At 40.9% G+C, this 22,456-nt stretch overlaps 1 protein-coding gene across 1 annotated transcript; it reads left to right on the top strand.

Annotated features, from left to right (window-relative positions):
• The first annotated feature begins 7,318 nt into the window (after nucleotides 1–7,318).
• LOC142108304 (vomeronasal type-2 receptor 26-like) lies at nucleotides 7,319–21,474 on the top strand. Its single transcript, XM_075191938.1, has 4 exons — nucleotides 7,319–7,357; nucleotides 17,004–17,225; nucleotides 17,957–18,080; nucleotides 20,549–21,474. Exons 1-4 carry the CDS (start codon nucleotides 7,319–7,321, stop codon nucleotides 21,472–21,474), a joined length of 1,311 nt encoding a protein of 436 aa, XP_075048039.1.
• Nucleotides 21,475–22,456: the final 982 nt, after the last annotated feature.

The raw sequence follows: 22,456 nt of genomic DNA, 5'->3' as shown, positions 1-22,456 counted from the left end.
CTTCAGTTTCCCTCCTTCTATCGCACTGTTCCCAATGATAATCTACAGTTTAAAGCTATCATTAAACTAATAACATTTTTTGGATGGTCCTGGATCGGTCTATTGGTTCCAGACAATGAGTCGGGTCTAAAAGCCAGCCAAGTGCTGCAAACAGAGCTGGAGCAACATAAGTCTTGTGTAGCATTTTTGGAATTTATTCCTTACCATGATGCCTTAGAAGAGAGAAGGCAAAAACGAATTGTTGACACACTGAGAAGCACCTCGGCTAATGTAATAATTGTTTATGGGGATAAAGACTACATGTTTACATTACAAATCACATTATACAACTTTCCTATCCCAGATAAAGTATGGCTCATTTCCTCCCAGTGGGAGGTTTCCAATGAATTTGAACATAACTTTCTAAACTTTAATTCTTTCAATGGAAGTTTATCATTTGTTCTGCATACAAATACTATACCAAACTTAGCAGATTTTATACTAAATGTGCAACCTCACCTTTACCCAAATGATATATTTATTGAACAGGCATGGCAAGAAATATTTGATTGTATGTTAAGAGGAATTCCTAGTTCTCTAGAGCTATGTACTGGAAATGAAACACTAAAACATTCACAACACGAACATATGTACAAGGAGATTTCTGTCTACAGCTACACTATATACAATGCTGTATATGGCTTGGCACATAGCTTGCACAACATGCGAACCAATGTTAAGTTGGAACACAGTGATAATTATGACATGCAAGCTTGGAAGGTAAGGTATATAACATCATAATATTAGTTTTATGTCATTTATACACATCAGACAGTTTTACACATCAGTCAGTTATACACATCACGCAGTTACATACATCAGGCAGTTTTACACATCAGTCAGTGTTACACATCTATGGGCAGCAAGGTGGCTTAGTGGTTAGCACTTCCGCCTCACAGCACTGGTGTCATGAGCTAAATTCCAGACCATGGCCTTATCTGTGTGGAGTTTATATGTTCTCCCTGTGTCTGCGTGGGTTTCATCCAGGTGCTCCGGTTTCCTCCCACACTCCAAAAACCTACTGGTAAATTAATTGGCTGCTATTAAATTGCCCTTTGTCTCTCTCTGTATGTGTGTATGTTAGGGGATTTGGATTGTAAGCTCCAATGTGGCAGGGACTGGTGTGAATGAGTTCTCTGTACAGTGCTGCAGAATTAGTGGCGCTATATAAATAGATAATGATGATTAGTATTTTATATAGGTAGTGCACTTATAGGGCCTGCGTCATTAAAGAAAGTAAGGCAAAAAAACGAGTAAATGACAAACCATGCTACAATGCAAGTGGTGCAAATTAGTTTACGATTTTGCACATAAGTTAAATACTGGCTGTTTTTTCATTTAGCACACGAATCCTTGATAGCTTTATTTTTACACTAAAACTTAAAATTGATCTAGAATATGACCTACTCCAATTACAAATCTTTCCCCACAATTTAGATTTGCCTCCCCCTCCAATTCAACATGGTTTTGCCCAGGCGCAGTAACTCCTTTTTTATGCTTTGATCTCCTTAATGACTCAGGCCCATATTGTTGTCCTACCATATAAAAATGCAGCCTAGGAAAGAGCTTTGCAACTTTAACATTTAGGAGTGGTCAGAAGCAGACACCAAAATGTAAATTCTGTTGTGAGCTGGTGATTGCCATAATCTTCTACACTGATGCATGACCCTGATTTCAAGAAATGTAATTGTAGAAGTTTTTATGCAGTAAATATATGCGTCACATTTGAAAAATGTTTAGCACACTTAACAAATGGTAACGGTTATGTTCACTCTGGACTGTTTTTTTTAGTTAAATCTGAAAGCATTTAATAGACCATAACCAGGGCAGCACAGTGGCCTAGTGGTTAGCACTTGTGCTTCGCAGCACTGAAGTCATGAGTTTGATTCCCGACCATGGCCTTATCTGTGTGGAGTTTGTATGTTCTCCCTGTGTTTGCGTGGGTTTCCTCCGGGTGCTCCGGTTTCCTCCCACACTCCAAAAACATACTGGTAGGTTAATTGGCTGCTATCAAAAATTGACCCTAGTCTCTACCTGTCTGTCTGTATGTGTGAGTGTGTGTCTATATTAGGGAATTTAGACTGTAAGCTCCAATGGGGCAGGGACTGATGTGAATGAGTTCTCTGTACAGCGCTGCGGAATTAGTGGCGCTATATATATAAATGGTGATGATGATGATGATAACCATCATTATTTTATGTAGTAAACCAACAGCCCTCCTTTCCCTGGCTACACTCAGGTATGGTCTATCGAATAGTACCTGGTGTGTAAAAATCCCATCTTTAAAAATCGAGTCATTTGTAGACTTCTGCTGACACATCATATTTGAGTAGGCCGGATTTTTTTGTGCTAAACTTTGCTTGTTGAGACTCTTTGCTTTAAAAAATTGTGCCCATACTCGTATTTATAGCTTTGAATCTGCAACATGAGATGTTTAGTTTATATTACATTGAGGTATATTAATTGCAACTCGCATAAATAGTTGTGGCATGAAAAACAACCAAACTGCACAAATCTCTCTACTGCAGATGGCTTAGTCAGTAGACATAGGGTCTGATTCATTAAGGAAAGTAAGGCAAAAAAAAAGGAGCTACCATTTTCCTGGACAAACCATGGGCCTGATTCATTAAGGATCTTATGTGAAGAGGTATCTTATTTAAGACTCCTGGACAAAACCATGTTACAATGCAAGGGGTGCAAATTAATTTATCATTTTGCACATAAGTTAAATACTGGCTGCTTTTTCATGTAGCACACAGTTACTTTATAGCTTTATTTTTACACTGAAATTTAAAGTTGATCTAGAACATGTCCTATCCCAACTATAAATCTGTCCTCACATTTTAAATTTACCTCTCCTCCAATGCAACATGGTTTTGTCAAAGTGCTAAGTTAGTACTTTTTTTGCCTTACTTTCCTAAATGCCTGAGGCCCATTATCTCCCACAACTGTGGCTAGGTGCATGTGTACTACCGAATCTGATTGGGCAAGTCACTTAATTTGCTAAATTTTTCCTGACTGCACATTCATTGTGATTTCTGCATTTCAATCTGATCATTTCAAATTATGGTCATGGGCGAAACCTCTCAATTGTCTATTTAAAGAAGAAAGGATCGAAAAGCCTGATTCATCAAGGTACACATACCGAGCACAACGTGCATTTTGCTTAAATAAAAAAGGACATAAATCAGCTCTGTGTACTCCCAAATTTAACAGGATATGGATCTAAAGATACGTGCGCTGATGAATTTAAGTGTAGGTCTGCTCTGCTCTCCTACACAAGACAATGCAGGATACATCCAATGCTTATGTGGTATATTCATTGGCTAAAGAATGCACAGAAAAAAAAATGAATTAATGTTACTTGTTTATAATATAAGCATTAATGGCAAAACAGCTAAAAAAAATTTTTTTTGTATACATGAAATACATTTATTAAGATTATAAAACACATGTTATAACATGCATACGCGACTGCCATCACTATACCCAGAACTTCAACTAGCCCTATAACTAGGGCAAGAGATATGGCAGGAGAACAAATAACTTTGAGATGCCCATAACTTGATTCAGTTGTGGTTGTGTGGGCTCGAGTTTGGCATGCCCTTATAAAATCGTAGGCTATAGTAAGAGTCCTTTTCATACGTAGATGCAGTGAACATTGCTGCGTCATTGGCATATTCCCGGTTCTGGGCATGCGAAAAAAGTGATTTTGTGTATGACAAAACAGGCCTTGATGAATCAGGTCCTGAGTGTTCAGGTGCAAACTTTGTATGTACTCAGGGAATACAATATCTGCACTCATCTGAGATCAGGCCCAATCAAACTGATGGAGATGCAGCAATAGGCCACTTGGAATCTAATGGAAAGGGGATTTATTTTTTAGGAAGGGTGGCATTTTATTGGGACCTTGTTGAAGTATCTTAGTTCAGGTGTAGTTGTGGGGTGCAAGGTTCAATAAAGACATTGTAAAAAAGAGCCATTAAGCCTCATTTATAATTTTGAGAAAATTCAGCTAAAGGTTGGAATTTTGCACATGAACAAAACATGTGGTGATGATGGAAGGGGCTATATGCTTTCTGTTTTTTGCATGCAGAGAAAATATTTTCCCCCACCATCACCTCCCCACCACTTCCTTATGCAGAATAACATGGGTTTGCCAAGGTACAAAGTTGTGCCGTATGGATTTATTGCTAACTCTAAATATGGCCCAGCTGTGTCCATTGTACCTTCCCTGATTTTCCCAAAGTTTTTTACCTGATTTAAGTCCTAACACAACTTGCACGCAACTTTTGGTTGAAAAAAGAGCAGAGAACATGAGTGTAATTCAGCCCATATTTAAATCTGAGCAAATCTCGAGATGTATTTAGATTTTAATCTGGGTGTAAGCATGCTCACCTAAACATTAGTTGTTGTATGTTAACAGACATAAGAGAGTGCAGGAGACGCATATGCAATATAAAGTCTCACAAGAACACCTGCTAAAAAAATATTTTTGAAAATAAATTGCCAACTCATAATACTGTAACCATTAAGCTAACTGAACTTTTGCGATGGGCCTGAAGGCATATACACTATATGGACAAAAGTGTTTGAGAGCTTGACCATTACACCCACATGGACTGTAATGACATTGTATTCAAATATATATACTTTAATATGAAGTTGGTCCCCTTTATGCAGCGATAACAGCTTCCACTCTTTTTGGAATTCTTTCCACTAGATGTTAGAGTGGTTCTGTGGGAATTTGCCCATTCATTCTGTAGACCATTTATGAGGTCAGGCACTGATGTTGGATGAGAGGTCAGGGCTCCGTGTGAGCCAGTCAAGTTTGTCACGATTTGCATCCTGCAGCTCCTGTCTGTCAGGAATTATGTTGGACCTTTTGTATATATATATATATATATATATATATATATATATATTATGCATCCTGCCTGTAGTACCCTTGTTTCACCAAATGGGCCACTGTGGTACTCAGGCTGCTGTCTTACCTGCCAAAAAGGCCTTGTTACTCCAGGATGATTAACACCTGCCTCTGCCCTACAAAACCCTGCTTTTCCCAACAGTCTTGGCCAGATCATCTGTTGCCATTACCTGTGTTCTCTCCTGATTGATCTTCTGGAATTGACCTCTGCTTGTCCCTCTGTTTTTGCACCTCTGCCTGTGAACCCTGACTCGGCTTGACTGTGACTCTGTACCTGCTTTCAGCCCTCCAGTGTTTCTGCATTATCCTGCTGCAGAGTTTTATCAACAATACCTGCTTTCAACTCTCCAGTGTTACAGAGAACTAAACTGTTGCAGTTTGTTACCAGCAGCCTCCACTACCTTGTGCTAAAGTCTTGCAGATCATTGCATCCTGTGTCTGTTACCTTCAGTACCTTGCTCCGCAGACCATCGCACCTTGTGTGTTATCTCCTATACTTCGTGGTAAAGTCCTGCACACCATCACATTCACCATCTGTTGTTTGCTGTTTCTGCCACACCTTACCGTACTGCATCCTGAAACCTGTCTAACCGGTATTTAACAAAAACCACTTTGCTAACTACGCTCTCTCTGTGGTTTCATAGTGGTAATCCTGACAAAGTTCTTCCACACCAAACTTATCAAACTGTGTCTTTGTAGTTCTGGCTTTGTGCACTGGGGCACAGTCATGCCGGAATAGAAAAGGGCCTTACCCAAACTGTTGCCACAAAGTTGGAAGCATAGCATTGTCCAAAATGACTTGGTATGCTGAAGCATTAAGATTGTTCTTCACTGGAGATATGGGGCCTAGCCCAAACCCTGAAAAATAGCCCCATACCATTATCCCTCCTCCATCAAATTTCACAGTTGGCATAATGCACTCAAGCATCTAATGTTCTCCCGGCATCCGCCAAAGCCAGACTTGCCCATCAGACTGCCAAACAAAGCAGCATGATTCTTCACTCCACAGAACACAGTTCCACTGCTCCACAGTCAAGTGTCGGTGTAAAGCTTGCATGCAGCTTCCCGACAATAGAAACCCATTCCATTAAGCTCCTGCTGCACAGTTTTTGTGCTTAACTGATGCCAGAGGAAGTTCAGAACTCTTCAGCTATGGAATCAGCAGAGCGTTGGCGACTTTTACGCACCATGCACCTCAGCAATTGTTGACCCCGCTCTATGATTTTACCTGGTCTTCTGCTTTGTGGCTGAGTTGCTATTGTCCCTAAATGCTTCCACTTTCTAATAATATCACCGTGGAATATCCATCAGGGATGAAATTTCACACTGTCATATAGTAATATTGCAAAGGTGGCATCTTATCACAGTACATTTTGTATTACAAATATTTACTAATGGAGCCTGCTTGGCAAGGTGCTTGATTTTATATACCTCTGGCCACGGGTCTGATTGAAATACCTCAATTCTAAAATTAACATGTAGGCCAAATACTTTTGTCCATGTAGTGTAAGTGCCCATGATTTGGTAGAACCTTCTGATTTCTTGCAAGAGTTAATCTGTTGGTCTGTGTATAAATGCACCTCTTGATGGCAAATGAGAAAGAGTCAAAGGGGACGGCGTGCTAAGGGGTGGCTATATATGCTTATGTATAGGGTGTGTTTGTTCTTTTGACCCTGAAAAATCCTAATTTACAGGCTGTTGTCCCATGGCAAAAACCTGTTTTTTTCAAAACACTTACTGTTTAACTATCAAATTTATAATTTCTTTGTCCCTTTTCCTGTCCTCTACTTTCAGCTTCTTTTCTTTTTAATTCCTGCTTACCTCTATTTATTTCCCCTTTCTATTTCTATCACAACTCCTGTTGTATATAGTTATTGAGTTCCCCCTCATTGAGGCTTTTAGCTGCCCCCCATAAATCACATGGCCCCCCACACACACTAGTGCACAGACACCCTCCATCTCCCAGCGGTGCCTGTATAGTATTCTCATTCCTCCCTCCTACCTCCATCAGCCAGTGTCAGTGAGGCGGGCACTTAGTGCTGCCACCCGCCATCCTACTTAACCCAGCAACAGTTGCAATGCTGCTCCCATTCCTTGCCCCCCATTCTATGCATTCTCCACCAAGATCATCTTCCCTGCCAGATCCCTCCCATGCTTCACCTTCTGCTCCTTTTCCTGTTTTTCCTCCTTTGCTTGTTTGCCTTCCCCTTTTGCCTGTTTGCCTCTTTCTCCACATGTTGTGCTCCTCAATTTCCATTCCTTTGCAACCCCTCTATTCCTCCCACTGTCATCTCTCCTGTGCTTGCACCGGCACTACCATTGCTGCTTATGTGTATTTCTGCTCCCCATGTGATGGCGTCAACCGCCGAGAGGATTGCTTGCTTGGGGCAGGTAAGTTTGCAGAAATCCACATGCAGGTCCGGTGCGTGACATAGATGTTTAGAAGGAATATTTTTTTCTTGGAGAAATGAAAAGCCTTGCTGGCATTGGCATGCATTTTGTTCCTTGGTTAATGGCCCTTTAAGGGTTTTTACGGTTTCACCTCTTTATGGGTCACCCTTTTTTCCTTTCCCCTGCTAGGTAAGCTGGGTTTACTGGAGTACCTGGATATTGTTTTTCATGTTTTTCTCATTGTGTTTAAGGCTGTTTGGAATGTAATGTGTTATTCCCTTATGTCTCAGGTGAAGGTGGGGATTGTGGGACATTCATTTGTGTTCTGAGCTAACAAGAGCCCTTCAGCCAATAACATGGCAATTTTTCTGGTAGATAGGGGCAAAACATGTTTAGATTCTAGGGGTGTGCATCAGCCTTCCATTCTTTAAAACTTGCACCTTGCTGATGCTAAATTTGGTATTACTGTTGTATGTATTATACAGCTAGAATGGAATGATCAAGGAATTTTGAAGGGTATGGAGCTGTTTGGGAGGATTAAAGACGATTTTAGCACAATACTGGATAACTGGACGGATACTAGTTTAATATGGTCCGACAGGAAGGTATGGAGATGCACCAATGGTGGAGCTAGTATCAATATGGTCTGTTCTAACTTAATGTCAGCCTTGGCTAAATTTTTATTAGAAAATGGAGGGACAGAGGTAATTCACCACAGAATGAAATTTGGCTGTAGTCATCTATACAGGCTAGATAGAGCACTCCACATGGAATTAGGTCTGGCTCTGTTTATCGAGCAGGGTTTTTGGAGTGTTATTGAACATTGAAGGATCATGGTAGTTGGTGAGCTGCGGTTCCTGGGGTTGGGAACCTAACTGTGGTGAGAAATGATGTTAATAAGCAGCCATAAATTTTGCATGTGTGTGTTGGTGGAACACTTTCCCTCAATAGGGAGACTCATCATTAGTTACACTTCAACTCTAGGGTGGTTATGGGACACCATCTGTGCATTCACATCCCAGCTACTGAGCCAAATCAGAAAGAGTGGGGTTTTCTAGCCTAGAAGCATAGGAGAACATTTAGGCACATCATGTTGGTATGTAGTATAGCTGGTAGCTGATTGGCCATGCTTTTTTCTTCACCACCACTTATTTTAAATTATTTCAATACATTTTGTGACCTTGCTCCACTAGGAAAGCCTCCCTTGTCTTTATTTCTTAGTTAAGAAGATACCTGTAAAGGCTATTAAGTAAAGGTTAGTTTGGATCAATCACCAGGCGACTTAATAAAAATATGTGTTTAAAAAATGTTTTTTACATTATATATAGATAAATCAGGATTTTCTTTATGTTTAATGTACATACAATGCATTTATATTAGGGATGAGCGCGCTCGGATTTCTGAAATCCGAGCCCACCCGAACGTTGCGGATCCGAGTCGGATCCGAGACAGATCCGGGTATTGGCGCCAAATTCAAAAGTGAAACTGAGGCTCTGACTCATAATCCCGTTGTCGGATCTCGCGATACTCGGATCCTATAAATTCCCCGCTAGTCGCCGCCATCTTCACTCGGGCATTGATCAGGGTAGAGGGAGGGTGTGTTAGGTGGTCCTCTGTGCTATTTAGTTCTGTGCTGTTTAATTCTGTGCTGTTTAGTTCTGTGCTGTGCTGTGCTGTTTAGTGCTGTTTAGTGCTGTGCTGTGCTGTGCTGTGCTGTGCTGTGCTGTGTTCTGCAGTATCAGTCCAGTGGTGCTGTGTGCTGTGCTCTGTCCTTCTGAGGTCAGTGGTGCTGCTGGGTCCTGTGCTGTGTCCTGTTCAGTCCAGTGGTGCTGTGTCCTGTGCTCTGTGCTTCTAAGGGCATAGTTATTTCCCCAATATTCCCCTGTGTTTAAAAAAATAAAAAAAAGTTTTTTTAAAAAATACCAAAAACTACTTTAATATTTTTTAATTACCACAAAATTTTCACAACCAATCCTGCAGTATAAGCCCATTGGTACTGCAATATTACCAAGTTCACACATTCAGCAGTAAAAGTCCAGTGGTACTGCAATATTACAAAGTTTACACATTCTGCAGTATCAGTCCAGTGGTGCTGTGTCCTGTGCTCTGTCCTGCTGAGTTCCGTAGTGCTGCTGGGTCCTGTGCCGTGTCCTGTTCAGTCCAGTGGTGCTGTGTCCTGTGCTCTGTGCTTCTAAGGGCATAGTTATTTCCCCATTATTCCCAAGTTTTTAAAAAATAAAAAAAAAGTAAAAAATAATAAAAATTTTAAAAAAAAAAATATATATAATAATTATAACCAAATTTGCAAAACCAATCCAGCATTATAAGTCCATTGGTACTGCAATATTACCAAGTTCACACATTCTGCAGTATCAGTCCAGTGGTGCTGTGTCCTGTGCTCTGTCCTGCTGAGTTCCGTAGTGCTGCTGGGTCCTGTGCCGTGTCCTGTTCAGTCCAGTGGTGCTGTGTCCTGTGCTCTGTGCTTCTAAGGGCATAGTTATTTCCCCACGATTCCCAAGTTTTTTAAAAATAAAAAAAAAGTAAAAAAAAAAATAAATAAATAAAAAAAAAAATATATAATAATTATAACCAAATTTGCAAAACCAATCCAGCAGTATAAGTCCATTGGTACTGCAATATTACCAAGTTCACACATTCTGCAGTATCTTGTGCTACATATAATGGAGACCAAAAATTTGGAGGATAAAGTAGGGAAAGATCAAGACCCACTTCCTCCTAATGCTGAAGCTGCTGCCACTAGTCATGACATAGACGATGAAATGCCATCAACGTCGTCTTCCAAGCCCGATGCCCAATCTCGTAGTACCGGGCATGTAAAATCCAAAAAGCCCAAGTTAAGAAAAAGTAGCAAAAAGAGAAACTTAAAATCATCTGAGGAGAAACGTAAAGTTGCCAATATGCCATTTACGACACGGAGTGGCAAGGAACGGCTTAGGCCCTGGCCCGTGTTCATGACTAGTGGTTCAGCTTCACCCACGGATCTTAGCCCTCCTCCTCCTCCCCCCCCCTACAAAAAATTGAAGAGAGTTATGCTGTCAGCAACAAAACAGCAAACAACTCTGCCTTCTAAAGAGAAATTATCACAAATCCCCAAGGCGAGTCCAAGGGTGTTGGTGGTTGTCAAGCCTGACCTTCCCATCACTGTACGGGAAGAGGTGGCTCGGGAGGAGGCTATTGATGATGTAGCTGGCGCTGTGGAGGAACTTGATGATGAGGATGGTGATGTGGTTATTGTAAATGAGGCACCAGGGGGGGAAACAGCTGATGTCCATGGGATGAAAAAGCCCATCGTCATGCCTGGTCAGAAGACCAAAAAATGCACCTCTTCGGTCTGGAGTTATTTTTATCCAAATCCAGACAACCAATGTATGGCAATATGTAGCTTATGTAAAGCTCAAATAAGCAGGGGTAAGGATCTTGCCCACCTAGGAACATCCTCCCTTATACGTCACCTGAATAACCTTCATAGTTCAGTGGTTAGTTCAGGAACTGGGGCTAGGACCCTCATCGGTACAGGGACACCTAAATCCCGTGGTCCAGTTGGATACACACCAGCAACACCCTCCTCGTCAACTTCCTCCACAATCTCCATCAGATTCAGTCCTGCAGCCCAAGTCACCAGCCAGACTGAGTCCTCCTCAATACGGGATTCATCCGAGGAATCCTGCAGCGGTACGCCTACTACTGCCACTGCTGCTGTTGCTGCTGTTAGTCGGTCATCTTCCCAGAGGGGAAGTCGTAAGACCGCTAAGTCTTTCACCAAACAATTGACCGTCCAACAGTCGTTTGCCATGACCACCAAATACGATAGTAGTCACCCTATTGCAAAGCGTATAACTGCGGCTGTAACTGCAATGTTGGTGTTAGACGTGCGCCCGGTGTCCGCCATCAGTGGAGTGGGATTTAGAGGGTTGATGGAGGTATTGTGTCCCCGGTACCAAATCCCCTCGAGATTCCACTTCACTAGGCAGGCGATACCAAAAATGTACAGAGAAGTACGATCAAGTGTCCTCAGTGCTCTTAAAAATGTGGTTGTACCCACTGTCCACTTAACCACGGACATGTGGACAAGTGGTTCTGGGCAAACGAAGGACTATATGACTGTGACAGCCCACTGGGTAGATGCATCCCCTTCCGCAGCAACAGCAACAGCTGCATCAGTAGCAGCATCTACAAAATGGCTGCTCATGCAAAGGCAGGCAACATTGTGCATTACAGGCTTTAATAAGAGGCACAACGCTGACAACATATTAGAGAAAATGAGGGAAATTATCTCCCAGTGGCTTACCCCACTTAGACTCTCATGGGGATTTGTGGTGTCAGACAATGCCAGTAACATTGTGCGGGCATTAAATATGGGCAATTTCCAGCACGTCCCATGTTTTGCCCACACCATTAATTTGGTGGTGCAGCATTACCTCAAGAGTGACAGGGGTGTGCAGGAGATGCTTGCGGTGGCCCGCAAAATTGCTGGACACTTTCGGCATTCAGCCAGTGCCTACCGCAGACTAGAGGCACATCAAAAAAGCTTGAACCTGCCCTGCCATCACCTCAAACAAGAGGTTGTGACGCGCTGGAACTCCACCCTCTATATGCTGCAGAGGATGGAGGAGCAGCAAAAAGCCATTCAGGCCTACACAGCCACCTACGACATAGGCAAAGGAGTGGGGATGCGCCTGAGTCAAGCGCAGTGGAGACTGATTTCCGTGTTGTGCAAGGTTCTGCAGCCATTTGAACTTGCCACACGAGAAGTCAGTTCCGACACTGCCAGCTTGAGTCAGGTCATTCCCCTGATCAGGCTGTTGCAGAAGCAGCTGGAGAAAGTGAGGGAGGAGCTGGTAAGCCATTGCGATTACAGCAAGCATGTAGCTCTTGTGGATGTAGCCCTTCGTACGCTTTGCCAGGATCCGAGGGTGGTCACTCTTTTAAAGTCAGAGGAATACATTCTGGCCACCGTGCTCGATCCTCGGTTTAAAGCGTATGTTGTGTCTCTGTTTCCGGCGGACACAAATCTACAGCGGTGCAAAGACCTGCTGGTCAGGAGATTGTCCTCTGAAGAGGACCGTGACATGCCAACAGCTCCACCCTCATTTTCTTCCACATCTATGGCTGCGAGGAAAAAGCTCAGTTTTCCCAAAAGAGGCACTGGCGGGGATGCTGATAACATCTGGTCCGGACTGAAGGACCTGCCAACCATTGCAGACATGTCTACTCTCGCTGCATTGGATGCTGTGACAATAGAAAAAATTGTGGATGATTACTTTGCTGACACCATCCAAGTAGACATGTCAGACAGTCCATATTGTTACTGGCAGGAAAAAAAGGCAGTTTGGAAGCCCCTGTACAAACTGGCTCTATTTTACCTGAGTTGTCCCCCCTCCAGTGTGTACTCGGAAAGAGTTTTTAGTGCAGCGGGGAACCTGGTCAGTGAGCGGCGAAGGAGGTTGCTTCCTCACAACGTTGAAAAAATGATGTTTATAAAAATGAATAATCAATTCCTCAATGAAGTACAGCACTGCCCTCCAGATACTACAGAGGGACCTGTGGTTGTGGAGTCCAGCGGGGACGAATTGATAATGTGTGATGAGGAGGAAGTACACACTGTAGGGGGAGAGGAATCAGAGGTTGAGGATGAGGACGACATCTTGCCTCAGTAGAGCCTGTTTAGTCTGTACAGGGAGAGATGAATAGCTTTTTTGGTGTGGGGGCCCAAACAAACCAATCATTTCAGTCAAAGTTGTTTGGTAGGCCCTGTCGCTGAAATGATTGGTTTGTTAAAGTGTGCATGTCCTATTTCAACAACAGACCTCTCAACTGCAGCTCATCCCTCCTCTGCGGGGATAATGTCTCCTGTGCTCTGACACGTCACTCTGTGTACTCTCAGCCTCAGGATCTGACACTACAGCTACCATGCCTCTTGTAGCAGCCCTCACTCCAGGGCCTCTTCCATGTGCAGTGTCCCCCTCTCTCTTGGGTTCACTATAGTGGCATGGAGTTCTCCCCCTCATCCAGGGCACACATTCCTTGCCCTGGCTCAGTCACCACGCTCAGACTTCCAGGCAATGCTGGGGGAGCCTGGGAGCTTCCACCCCAGGTCCCCAGCTACAACTCTCCTCTCCTGTGTCTTCTCTCTCTTTCTGACACTTTAAAGATCGTGCCTTTAAATGAAAAAGTCAGTCTTCATTGCACGACTATGTGCAAGTGCAACAGGGACATTTTTTTGGGTTTACAAAGTCAAACAATAACACTACGACCCTGTCTGTCTGGGGTCTGTCAATGACGAATTGTCTGGAGCATGTTTTGAGGAGGTATTGTGGCCCCGGTATCAAATTGGGTACCGGGGCCACCCCACTATGCAGTCCAGATACTTGTTTGGTGGAATTCCGACACATGGAGGGTTTTTTAATTATATCGTGGCCTCGGTACCAAATTGTGTACCGGGGCCACCACACTACGCAGTCAAGATACTTGTTTGGTGGAATTCAGACCAGTTGAGGGTTTTATTATTATATTGTGTGGACCACTCTATCTATACCACACTACAACTCTATACCACTCTATTTCCTACTTTAATTCTATTTAATTCTATTTCCTACTTTAATTCTATTACTAATTAATTAACATAAAGAGGAACAAAAAAAACCAATTTTACCAAAAGTATAATATGACTTAGACTTACAAACACTACACTTGAAAGATCGTGCCTTTAAATGAAAAAGTAAGTCTTCATTGCACGACTATGTGCAACAGGGACAGTTTTTTTCTTTACAAAGTCAACTAATAACACTTGGACCCTGTCTGTCTTTAACATACTTGATGGGATCTCAATGACGAATTGTCTGTAGCATGTTTGGAGGAGGTATTGTGGCCCCGGTATCAAGTTGGGTACCGGGGCCACCCCACTACGCAGTCCAGATACTTGTTTGGTGGAATTCTGACACGTGGAGGGTGTATTTATTTTATTGTGGCCCCGGTATCAAATTGGGTACCGGGGCCACCCCACTACGCAGTCCAGATACTTGTTTGGTGGAATTCTGACACGTGGAGGGTGTATTTATTTTATTGTGGCCCCGGTATCAAATTGGGTACCGGGGCCACCCCACTACGCAGTCCAGATACTTGTTTGGTGGAATTCTGACACGTGGAGGGTGTATTTATTTTATTGTGGCCCCGGTATCAAATTGGGTACCGGGGCCACCCCACTACGCAGTCCAGATACTTGTTTGGTGGAATTCCGACACGTGGAGGGTTTTTTAATTATATTGTGGCCTCGGTACCAAATTGTGTACTTGGGCCACCACACTACGCAGTCAAGATAATTAGATGCGTATCATAGATAAAGTACATTCAGTGGTGTGGGGCAAATTGAAAAATATTCAAAATGCACTGACATTATCAAAAACAAGAGGTTGTCACACGCTAAAACTCCAACATGTATATGATGGAGAGGATGGAGGAGCAGCCGTATGTGTAGTGTAATGCAGACCTGTTGAAGGTTTTTTATATATTTTATTGTGGTGCCCAGTGCCCACTCCTCTAGGCAGTCCAGGTACATTTATTGGTGCGATTCATAAAAGTTCAGGGTTTTTAATATATTGTGGTGACCCACTCCTCTACGCAGTCCAGGTACATTTATTGGTGCGAATCATAAAAGTTCAGGGTTTTTAATATATCTTGTGGTGACCCACTCCTCTACGCAGTCCAGGTACATTTATTGGTGCGAATCAAACAAGTTGATGGTTTTCTTATTATATATATTGTGGTGACCCACTCCTCTACGCAGTCCAGGTACATTTATTGGTGCGAATCAAACAAGTTGATGGTTTTCTTATTATATATATTGTGGTGACCCACTCCTCTACGCAGTCCAGGTACATTTATTGGTGCGATTCATAAAAGTTCAGGGTTTTTAATATATTGTGGTGACCCACTCCTCTACGCAGTCCAGGTACATTTATTGGTGCGAATCAAACAAGTTGATGGTTTTCTTATTATATATATTGTGGTGACCCACTCCTCTACGCAGTCCAGGTACATTTATTGGTGCGAATCAAACAAGTTGATGGTTTTCTTATTATATATATTGTGGTGACCCACTCCTCTACGCAGTCCAGGTACATTTATTGGTGCGATTCATAAAAGTTCAGGGTTTTTAATATATTGTGGTGACCCACTCCTCTACGCAGTCCAGGTACATTTATTGGTGCGAATCAAACAAGTTGATGGTTTTCTTATTATATATATTGTGGTGACCCACTCCTCTACGCAGTCCAGGTACATTTATTGGTGCGAATCAAACAAGTTGATGGTTTTCTTATTATATATATTGTGGTGACCCACTCCTCTACGCAGTCCAGGTACATTTATTGGTGCGATTCATAAAAGTTCAGGGTTTTTAATATATTGTGGTGACCCACTCCTCTACGCAGTCCAGGTACAATTATTGGTGCGAATCATAAAAGTTCAGGGTTTTTAAGATATTGTGGTGACCCACTCCTCTACGCAGTCCAGGTACAATTATTGGTGCGAATCATAAAAGTTCAGGGTTTTTAAGATATTGTGGTGACCCACTCCTCTACGCAGTCCAGGTACAATTATTGGTGCGAATCATAAAAGTTCAGGGTTTTTAAGATATTGTGGTGACCCACTCCTCTACGCAGTCCAGGTACAATTATTGGTGCGAATCATAAAAGTTCAGGGTTTTTAAGATATATTGTGGTGACCCACTCCTCTACGCAGTCCAGAAAGATACCTTTTTGCAACGTTTTGGACTAATAACTATATTGTGAGGTGTTCAGAATACACTGTAAATTAGTGGAAATGCTTGTTATTGAATGTTATTGAGGTTAATAATAGCCTAGGAGTGAAAATAAGCCCAAAAACTTGATTTTTAAACTTTTTATGTTTTTTTCAAAAAAAATCCGAATCCAATACCTTAAATCCGAACCGAGACCTTTCGTCAAGTGTTTTGCGAGACAAATCCGAACCTCAAAAATAACGAAAATCCGGATCCAAAACACAAAACACGAGACCTCAAAAGTCGCCGGTGCACATCCCTAATTTATATAGTCTCTCTTCCTTGTATGCACATTTTCTTTTCTAACCAGTAGAAAGAATATGTGTAGATATCAATACAAAGATGATGCCGTATCAGTCATCACTATTAGCTGGAACTTACACCTGCCTTGTAGCTGCTGCCTTTGACACCGCTAAAACAAGCATAATTATGAGAAAACCAGGACTGTAATGATCTACACCTGCATCGGCACACCCTTACATTGTCTACATTTGCCCGCCGCTTCCCACTGCTGTTCCCACATTACAGTCGTAGGCAGTCGTAAGTGTCATCTGGGTTTGGACATGAATTATATGCTATTGTGTTACTTCCGATTGGAAGCGTGCAGAGAAAAAATCACACAAGCAACTCTATGCTAATAAACTTACATCCAAACATGAATCTTTATGTCATGTTCTGTGAATCTGTTGTGCAAGTAAAACTGAATGTCACTTCCACATTATTATCAATGTTTATTTTGGTTGCTAATCCCAACAAACCACTTATGTCTCTACATTAGATAATTCTAATATGAAAAAGAACCTAATGGATACATTGTTCTTGGTATAGATCCATAAATACTTGAAGACTGTCCTTTTTACGGACAGTGCAGGAGCCGTGGTGCAATTTGATGAATATGGAGACATACATTCAGAGTTTGACATTTTGAACTGGATTGTGTATCCCAATCAAACCCTTCACTCTATCATAATTGGACAATATAATCCAAGATCCTCTGACCAGCTGATGATTAATGAAACAGTAATTAGATGGAGCCCAACTTTTAATCAGGTTCTTATCCCTCCTTGTTTAATTAATTGAAAAACATACTGAAGTTAATTGATATATGTCATTTAGACAAGGAGATGAATAAATTACACATCAAATGCAATCCTTAATGTGTCATTGTTGTTGATATTAAACAAGATCTAACTCTTATTTTTGTCCGCAATTTTGAAAGGCTTTTACCTAATAATAATAATAATAATAATAATAATAATAATAATAATAATAATCTCCTATTTTTCAAACCCGCAGTTTAGTAAATATACCCCTGCAAGTCAGGAATCCAGGTGACTGTAACTCCTTTAACTAGTGGGGTAACGGACAGATAATATGGTAAACCTACCTGGCATTTATTTACTTTTTGTACTTGGTTTTCTAGTGATTGTTTTTATTACAAAAAATGTACTGCTGCACTTTTCTAACTGCATTAACCCGAGTGACTATAAGGACGCTAGAAGGTACTTGGTAGAATTCCCTGGCATAGTAGTCACTGAACTGAGGATAAGGTTAACACCTCGGTGGCCATCCAGCGTGAATTGGGTAGAATTGGGCCAGATAAACACGGTATCTTCACACATCACATGGCACATGTGTGGTAGAGTCTTTTTTTGCATGTTTATAAATAACCATGTTTGCACCTATATTTCACATTATTGTACAAATATTTTTCAGAAGGTTAGCTATGAAACAAGGTTTAATACTGACCAATAAGATATCTATTTCCACTCCACACACAGACTCCACACTCAGCATGTAGTGAAATTTGTCTTCCTGGCTACAGAAAATCACCTCGAGTATCACATTCATCCTGCTGTTATGATTGCATTCCCTGCTCAGATGGTGAGATTTCCAATAATACAGGTAAACATATTTATGGTGTCTTTTATTTACATAATGCTTACATATTGCAAAGTGTTTCACAGGGAATGCTTATTCATTCACATCACCTTTGTCCAATTGAAGCTTAAGGTAAAGTTGTCGACAACGCAAACACACGCCCACAATGGTTAATTTCCAGTTAATCTATTAGTTTGCATTTGGAGTGTGGGAGGACACTAGAGAGCATGGAGGAAACCCACACAAGCAGTAGCAGCACATGAATTTGGTTATTTATAACATGTATCTTGTCTAGGGTGCACTAACCATAAAATGTCAAGTTCTTGATCGGTAACTATGGTCAAACCAAGTTGTTTAAATCTCATTGGCAATGTTCTTGGCCCTCTACTATTTTCTCTGTATACCAATTGCTTTATTAAACTCTTCGGTCTCCAGTATCACCTTTATGCTAATGACATTTCAGTTCTACATCTCTTTTTCTCCCCCCCCTCACTCATGTGTCTGACTGCCTTTCTGCCATCTCCTCCTGGATGTCCTCACGTTTTCCTAAATAACATCTCCCAGCAGTCTTGTCTTCAGGACTTTGCTGGGCTGCTCCCCTGCTGTGGAACGATCTTCCACGTTCCATCAGGATAGCATCTACTCTCAAAGGCTTCAAGCGTGCCCTTAAGACTCATTTCTTTATTCAAGTCTATCAGTCCTCCTCCTAACTTCCATGTCCTGGCTCTCTCCCCCAGTTAGTACCACCCTATTTGTGTCTCCCCCTTCCCTTTAGGCTGTAAGCTCTCATGAGCAGGGCCCTCTTTCCTTGTGTGCTCCTTCTACTATTCCATCACCCTCTGTAGCTTTTGGCCTGCTTCCCTAGCCCTGTTTTCCCTGTCTTCTTAAGCTCCAGCTTTCTCCTCGCTGATTTCTACCATCCCTTTCACTATCTGTCCCAGATATAATCTGATTTGCTTTACCCTGTCACCTGTGTTTGTATATATTTCTGTATCATGTTATGTCTTGGGTCTCTGTTTTCTGTATATATAATGTACTGTGCTGCGGACCCTTTGTGGCGCCTTATAAGTCAAAGATAATAATAATAATAATAGGTTGGCATTTTCTTAATAGTACATTTTCAAATCTGTAAATAGACTTTCTACCATCTGGTGAATGTAATGTCTTCATTTATACTTCTTTCTTTTCTGACTTCTGTTAGTGATTTTTCAGCAAAATATTTGCATAGAGACTAATGGAGAACTATCAAAGGTTGATTTTTATGCTTTATTATGGCATTTTCAATTCACCTAATCTACTAAATGCTAATCATGGTAATAAGTCCCACTTACTAAAACCTCGCCCCCAAAAAATTTCCATATATCTCACAATCACATAAATCATTCTTTTTAGCATTAAAAATTATAGAGGGGGGATCTATTAGAGGATGACTTGCAAACTCCCCATGAGCATCTCCAAAAATAAGCTTGCTGTTTTCAGACAGTGATTGCCAAAACGACAGTTAGATTGTTCAGATTCCCTGTTCATTTCAATAGACAATGCAAATCAAGGGACATAGAGAGCCTATAGAAACATTTTATCAATTGAAATTATTGGTAAAATAGTCAGTAAATAAAATATAATTCTTACACAGTTAAAAAATAATAATAAATATTCTTATAAAACTGTAAGATCCAACAAGTCCTGGTAAAAGTCAGTGGGTGGGACTTGTGGAAGTTCCATATTTGCTTCTTAGGCACGGCACACACTGGAAAATGTATACAATAGTAGTGATTTTTTGCTAATATCATTGTTTTTGCTAATGTTATTGTTTTAATGGAACTGCTCAAACACAAGCAGTCAACATGTAAGCATTGCTTCTGATTGTGTGATCTTCTCCCATAAATTGTTATTGGCAAAGCAGAACAAAAACACATAAAATCATCTCAATTGAAAATAAATAGATTTTTCAATAGATTGGAGTGTTTGGGCAATGGAGTACTGTGATGTATATAGGGCACTGGATAGCGATTTTAACTTACCCTTCCTTGTTTATCTTTTATTGACCTTGCGCAAGACATAAAGCAGTTCACTGAACACTATTGTAGCCAATGCCAAGAGCACAGTTGATTTGTGGAGTGTGTAAGGAAGCAATGACTTTGCTTTTTTTTGTAATTAAGAAGAGGCTACAGATCAGTAGTTGTTGGGATTTTTTACATTATTTAATTTGTGTTGATCAGTGCCAAGAATTACAAAATAATTCAATTTTGATTCGATGATATAAGGAAAAGAAAAAAAATGTCAACAGGCATCAAACTTTCTGTAGTCATTGCATATTGCTTTTCTAAATAGATAAGACTAATGTAATAGAATTTTACATTTAAAGTCTAACATTGTGTGTGTGCCTCATTGCTATTTATGTTTTCTAATAAAAGAAACAAATATGAATCTTAAGTATAAGTAGATATGCTGTAATATTAATAATAATAATACTAATAATAATTTCATTCTAGATATGGAGACATGTTTCAAATGCTCAAGAAATGAATGGCCTAATGCAGAAAAAATCATATGCATGCCCAAGATTGTAATTTATTTATCTTATGAAGAACCACTTGGAAAGTCTTTGGCTCTTGTATCGATTATATTATTTGTGATCAATTGCTTGGTTATGATAACTTTTATTAAATACCAAAATACCCCTGTTGTAAAAGCTAATAACCAAGATCTCAGCTATATCCTTCTTATATCTTTAAAGTTGTGTTTCCTCTGCACATTAATATTCATTGGACATCCCGTTGAAGTGACTTGTCTTCTCAGGCAAACCATTTTTGGAGTCATATTCTCAATAGCCGTCTCCAGCATTTTGGCCAAGACCACAATTGTTATCATTGCCTTTAATGCCACCAGACCAGAAAGCAAACTAAACCATTGGGTTGGATCCAACTTGTTTAACTATATTGTTCTTGTCTGTACAGTGTTTCAAATTGTAATATGTTCTGTATGGTTGGGAACTTTCCCCCCATTCCCATATTATAACATGGAGGATGAAGTTGGGAAGATATTAGCTGAATGTAACGAGGGGTCCATTGTTGGATTGTACTGTGTTCTAGGATATATGGGACTCCTGGCCATTGTCAGTTTCATCATTGCTTTCTTAGCTAGGAAGTTACCTGATTTGTTCAATGAAGCCACATTCATTTCGTTCAGTATGCTGGTGTTTTGCAGTGTCTGGGTCTCATTTATCCCAGCTTACCTGAGCAGCAAAGGGAAATATGTTGTGGCAGTGGAGATATTTGCTATTCTTGCTTCTAGCTCTGGATTACTTGGATTTATATTTGTCCCCAAATGCTATATTATACTTTTCAAATCTGAAATGAATACTAAAGCTTATGTAATTAGGCATCATATGACAACTTATCGGCAAATGGAGAAGTAAAAACTATGAAACATAATAAAATCTAAATATATAAAAATATTTGCAACATTTTTACGGTTATAAATATATAAAAATATTTGCAACATTTTTACGGTTATAAATATATAAAAATATTTGCAACATTTTAACGGTTATAATCCAAGCCACCTCTGACCTAGTCTAATTTATAAGACCTTTCTGTCTTTTCAATTAAGAAATATTTGTTTATTTGACAGTTTTATGGCAGCCATTTAGCAATTATATAAACAGCTACCAGACAATTATTACAATATCCAGCAATTAGAAATCATTTTCTCCTGTTATTAATAAATTACTCCTATTTGCAAGGTGTAATTTTTGTGAATCACAAGTTACTTATTTGCGGCAGTTCCCTGTGACAGCGCCGCGGAAGCCCTGGGAGCCGCGGCGCTGTCACAGGGGTGCCGTGGCAGAAGGAGAAAAAAACAAAAAACTTACCAATATGGCAGTGCCCGGGACCCAGCATCCTCCTTCCTCCTCACTTCTCACTGAATGTTGGATGTGACGTCATCACGCCCGAAATTCAGTGTCAAGCGGCAGGAGAGAGAGGATGCTGGGTCCCAGGCATGGCCGAATTGGTAAGACAGAAGAAAATACAGAAGAAATAGAAGAAAGAAAGTCAAGTATGGTAAGTAAAGAAACGGAGGGGAATTGTGATAGAAAACACCAATGGAGGGGCAAAAGAATGAAGGAGGGGGCAGAGTGATGATGCACAGGGGGCAGAGTGTGTGGATGCAGGGGCACAGAGTGTGTGGATGCAGGGGGCACAGAGTGTGTGGATGCAGGGGGCACAGAGTGTGTGGATGAAGAAGGGCACAGTGTGAGTTAGCTGTAATTTATTCTTTGACAGAAATTAAATTGAAAAAAATATATAAAAATATTATTTCCCCTTGGTGTTAGGAACTCCCAAGTCAGTACAGTGAAACTCGGGAACTACTCAGAAGGCCAGGTGTTCGCTGGAGCC

The sequence above is a fragment of the Mixophyes fleayi genome, chromosome 12 (genome assembly GCF_038048845.1).
Source record: "Mixophyes fleayi isolate aMixFle1 chromosome 12, aMixFle1.hap1, whole genome shotgun sequence".
NCBI classification, from domain to species: domain Eukaryota; kingdom Metazoa; phylum Chordata; class Amphibia; order Anura; family Limnodynastidae; genus Mixophyes; species Mixophyes fleayi.
The sequence above is the reverse complement of the archived record's forward strand: the minus strand, read 5'-3'. Positions and strand labels throughout refer to the sequence as shown.

Coding starts and splice junctions, on each gene's coding strand:
- LOC142108304 (XM_075191938.1), top strand. CDS start 7,319: ATGGCGTCAACCGCCGAGAGGATTGCTTGCTTGGGGCAG. Junction 7,358..17,003: donor GGATTGCTTGCTTGGGGCAG/GTAAGTTTGCAG, acceptor TTCTTGGTATAG/ATCCATAAATACTTGAAGAC. Junction 17,226..17,956: donor GGAGCCCAACTTTTAATCAG/GTTCTTATCCCT, acceptor CTCCACACACAG/ACTCCACACTCAGCATGTAG.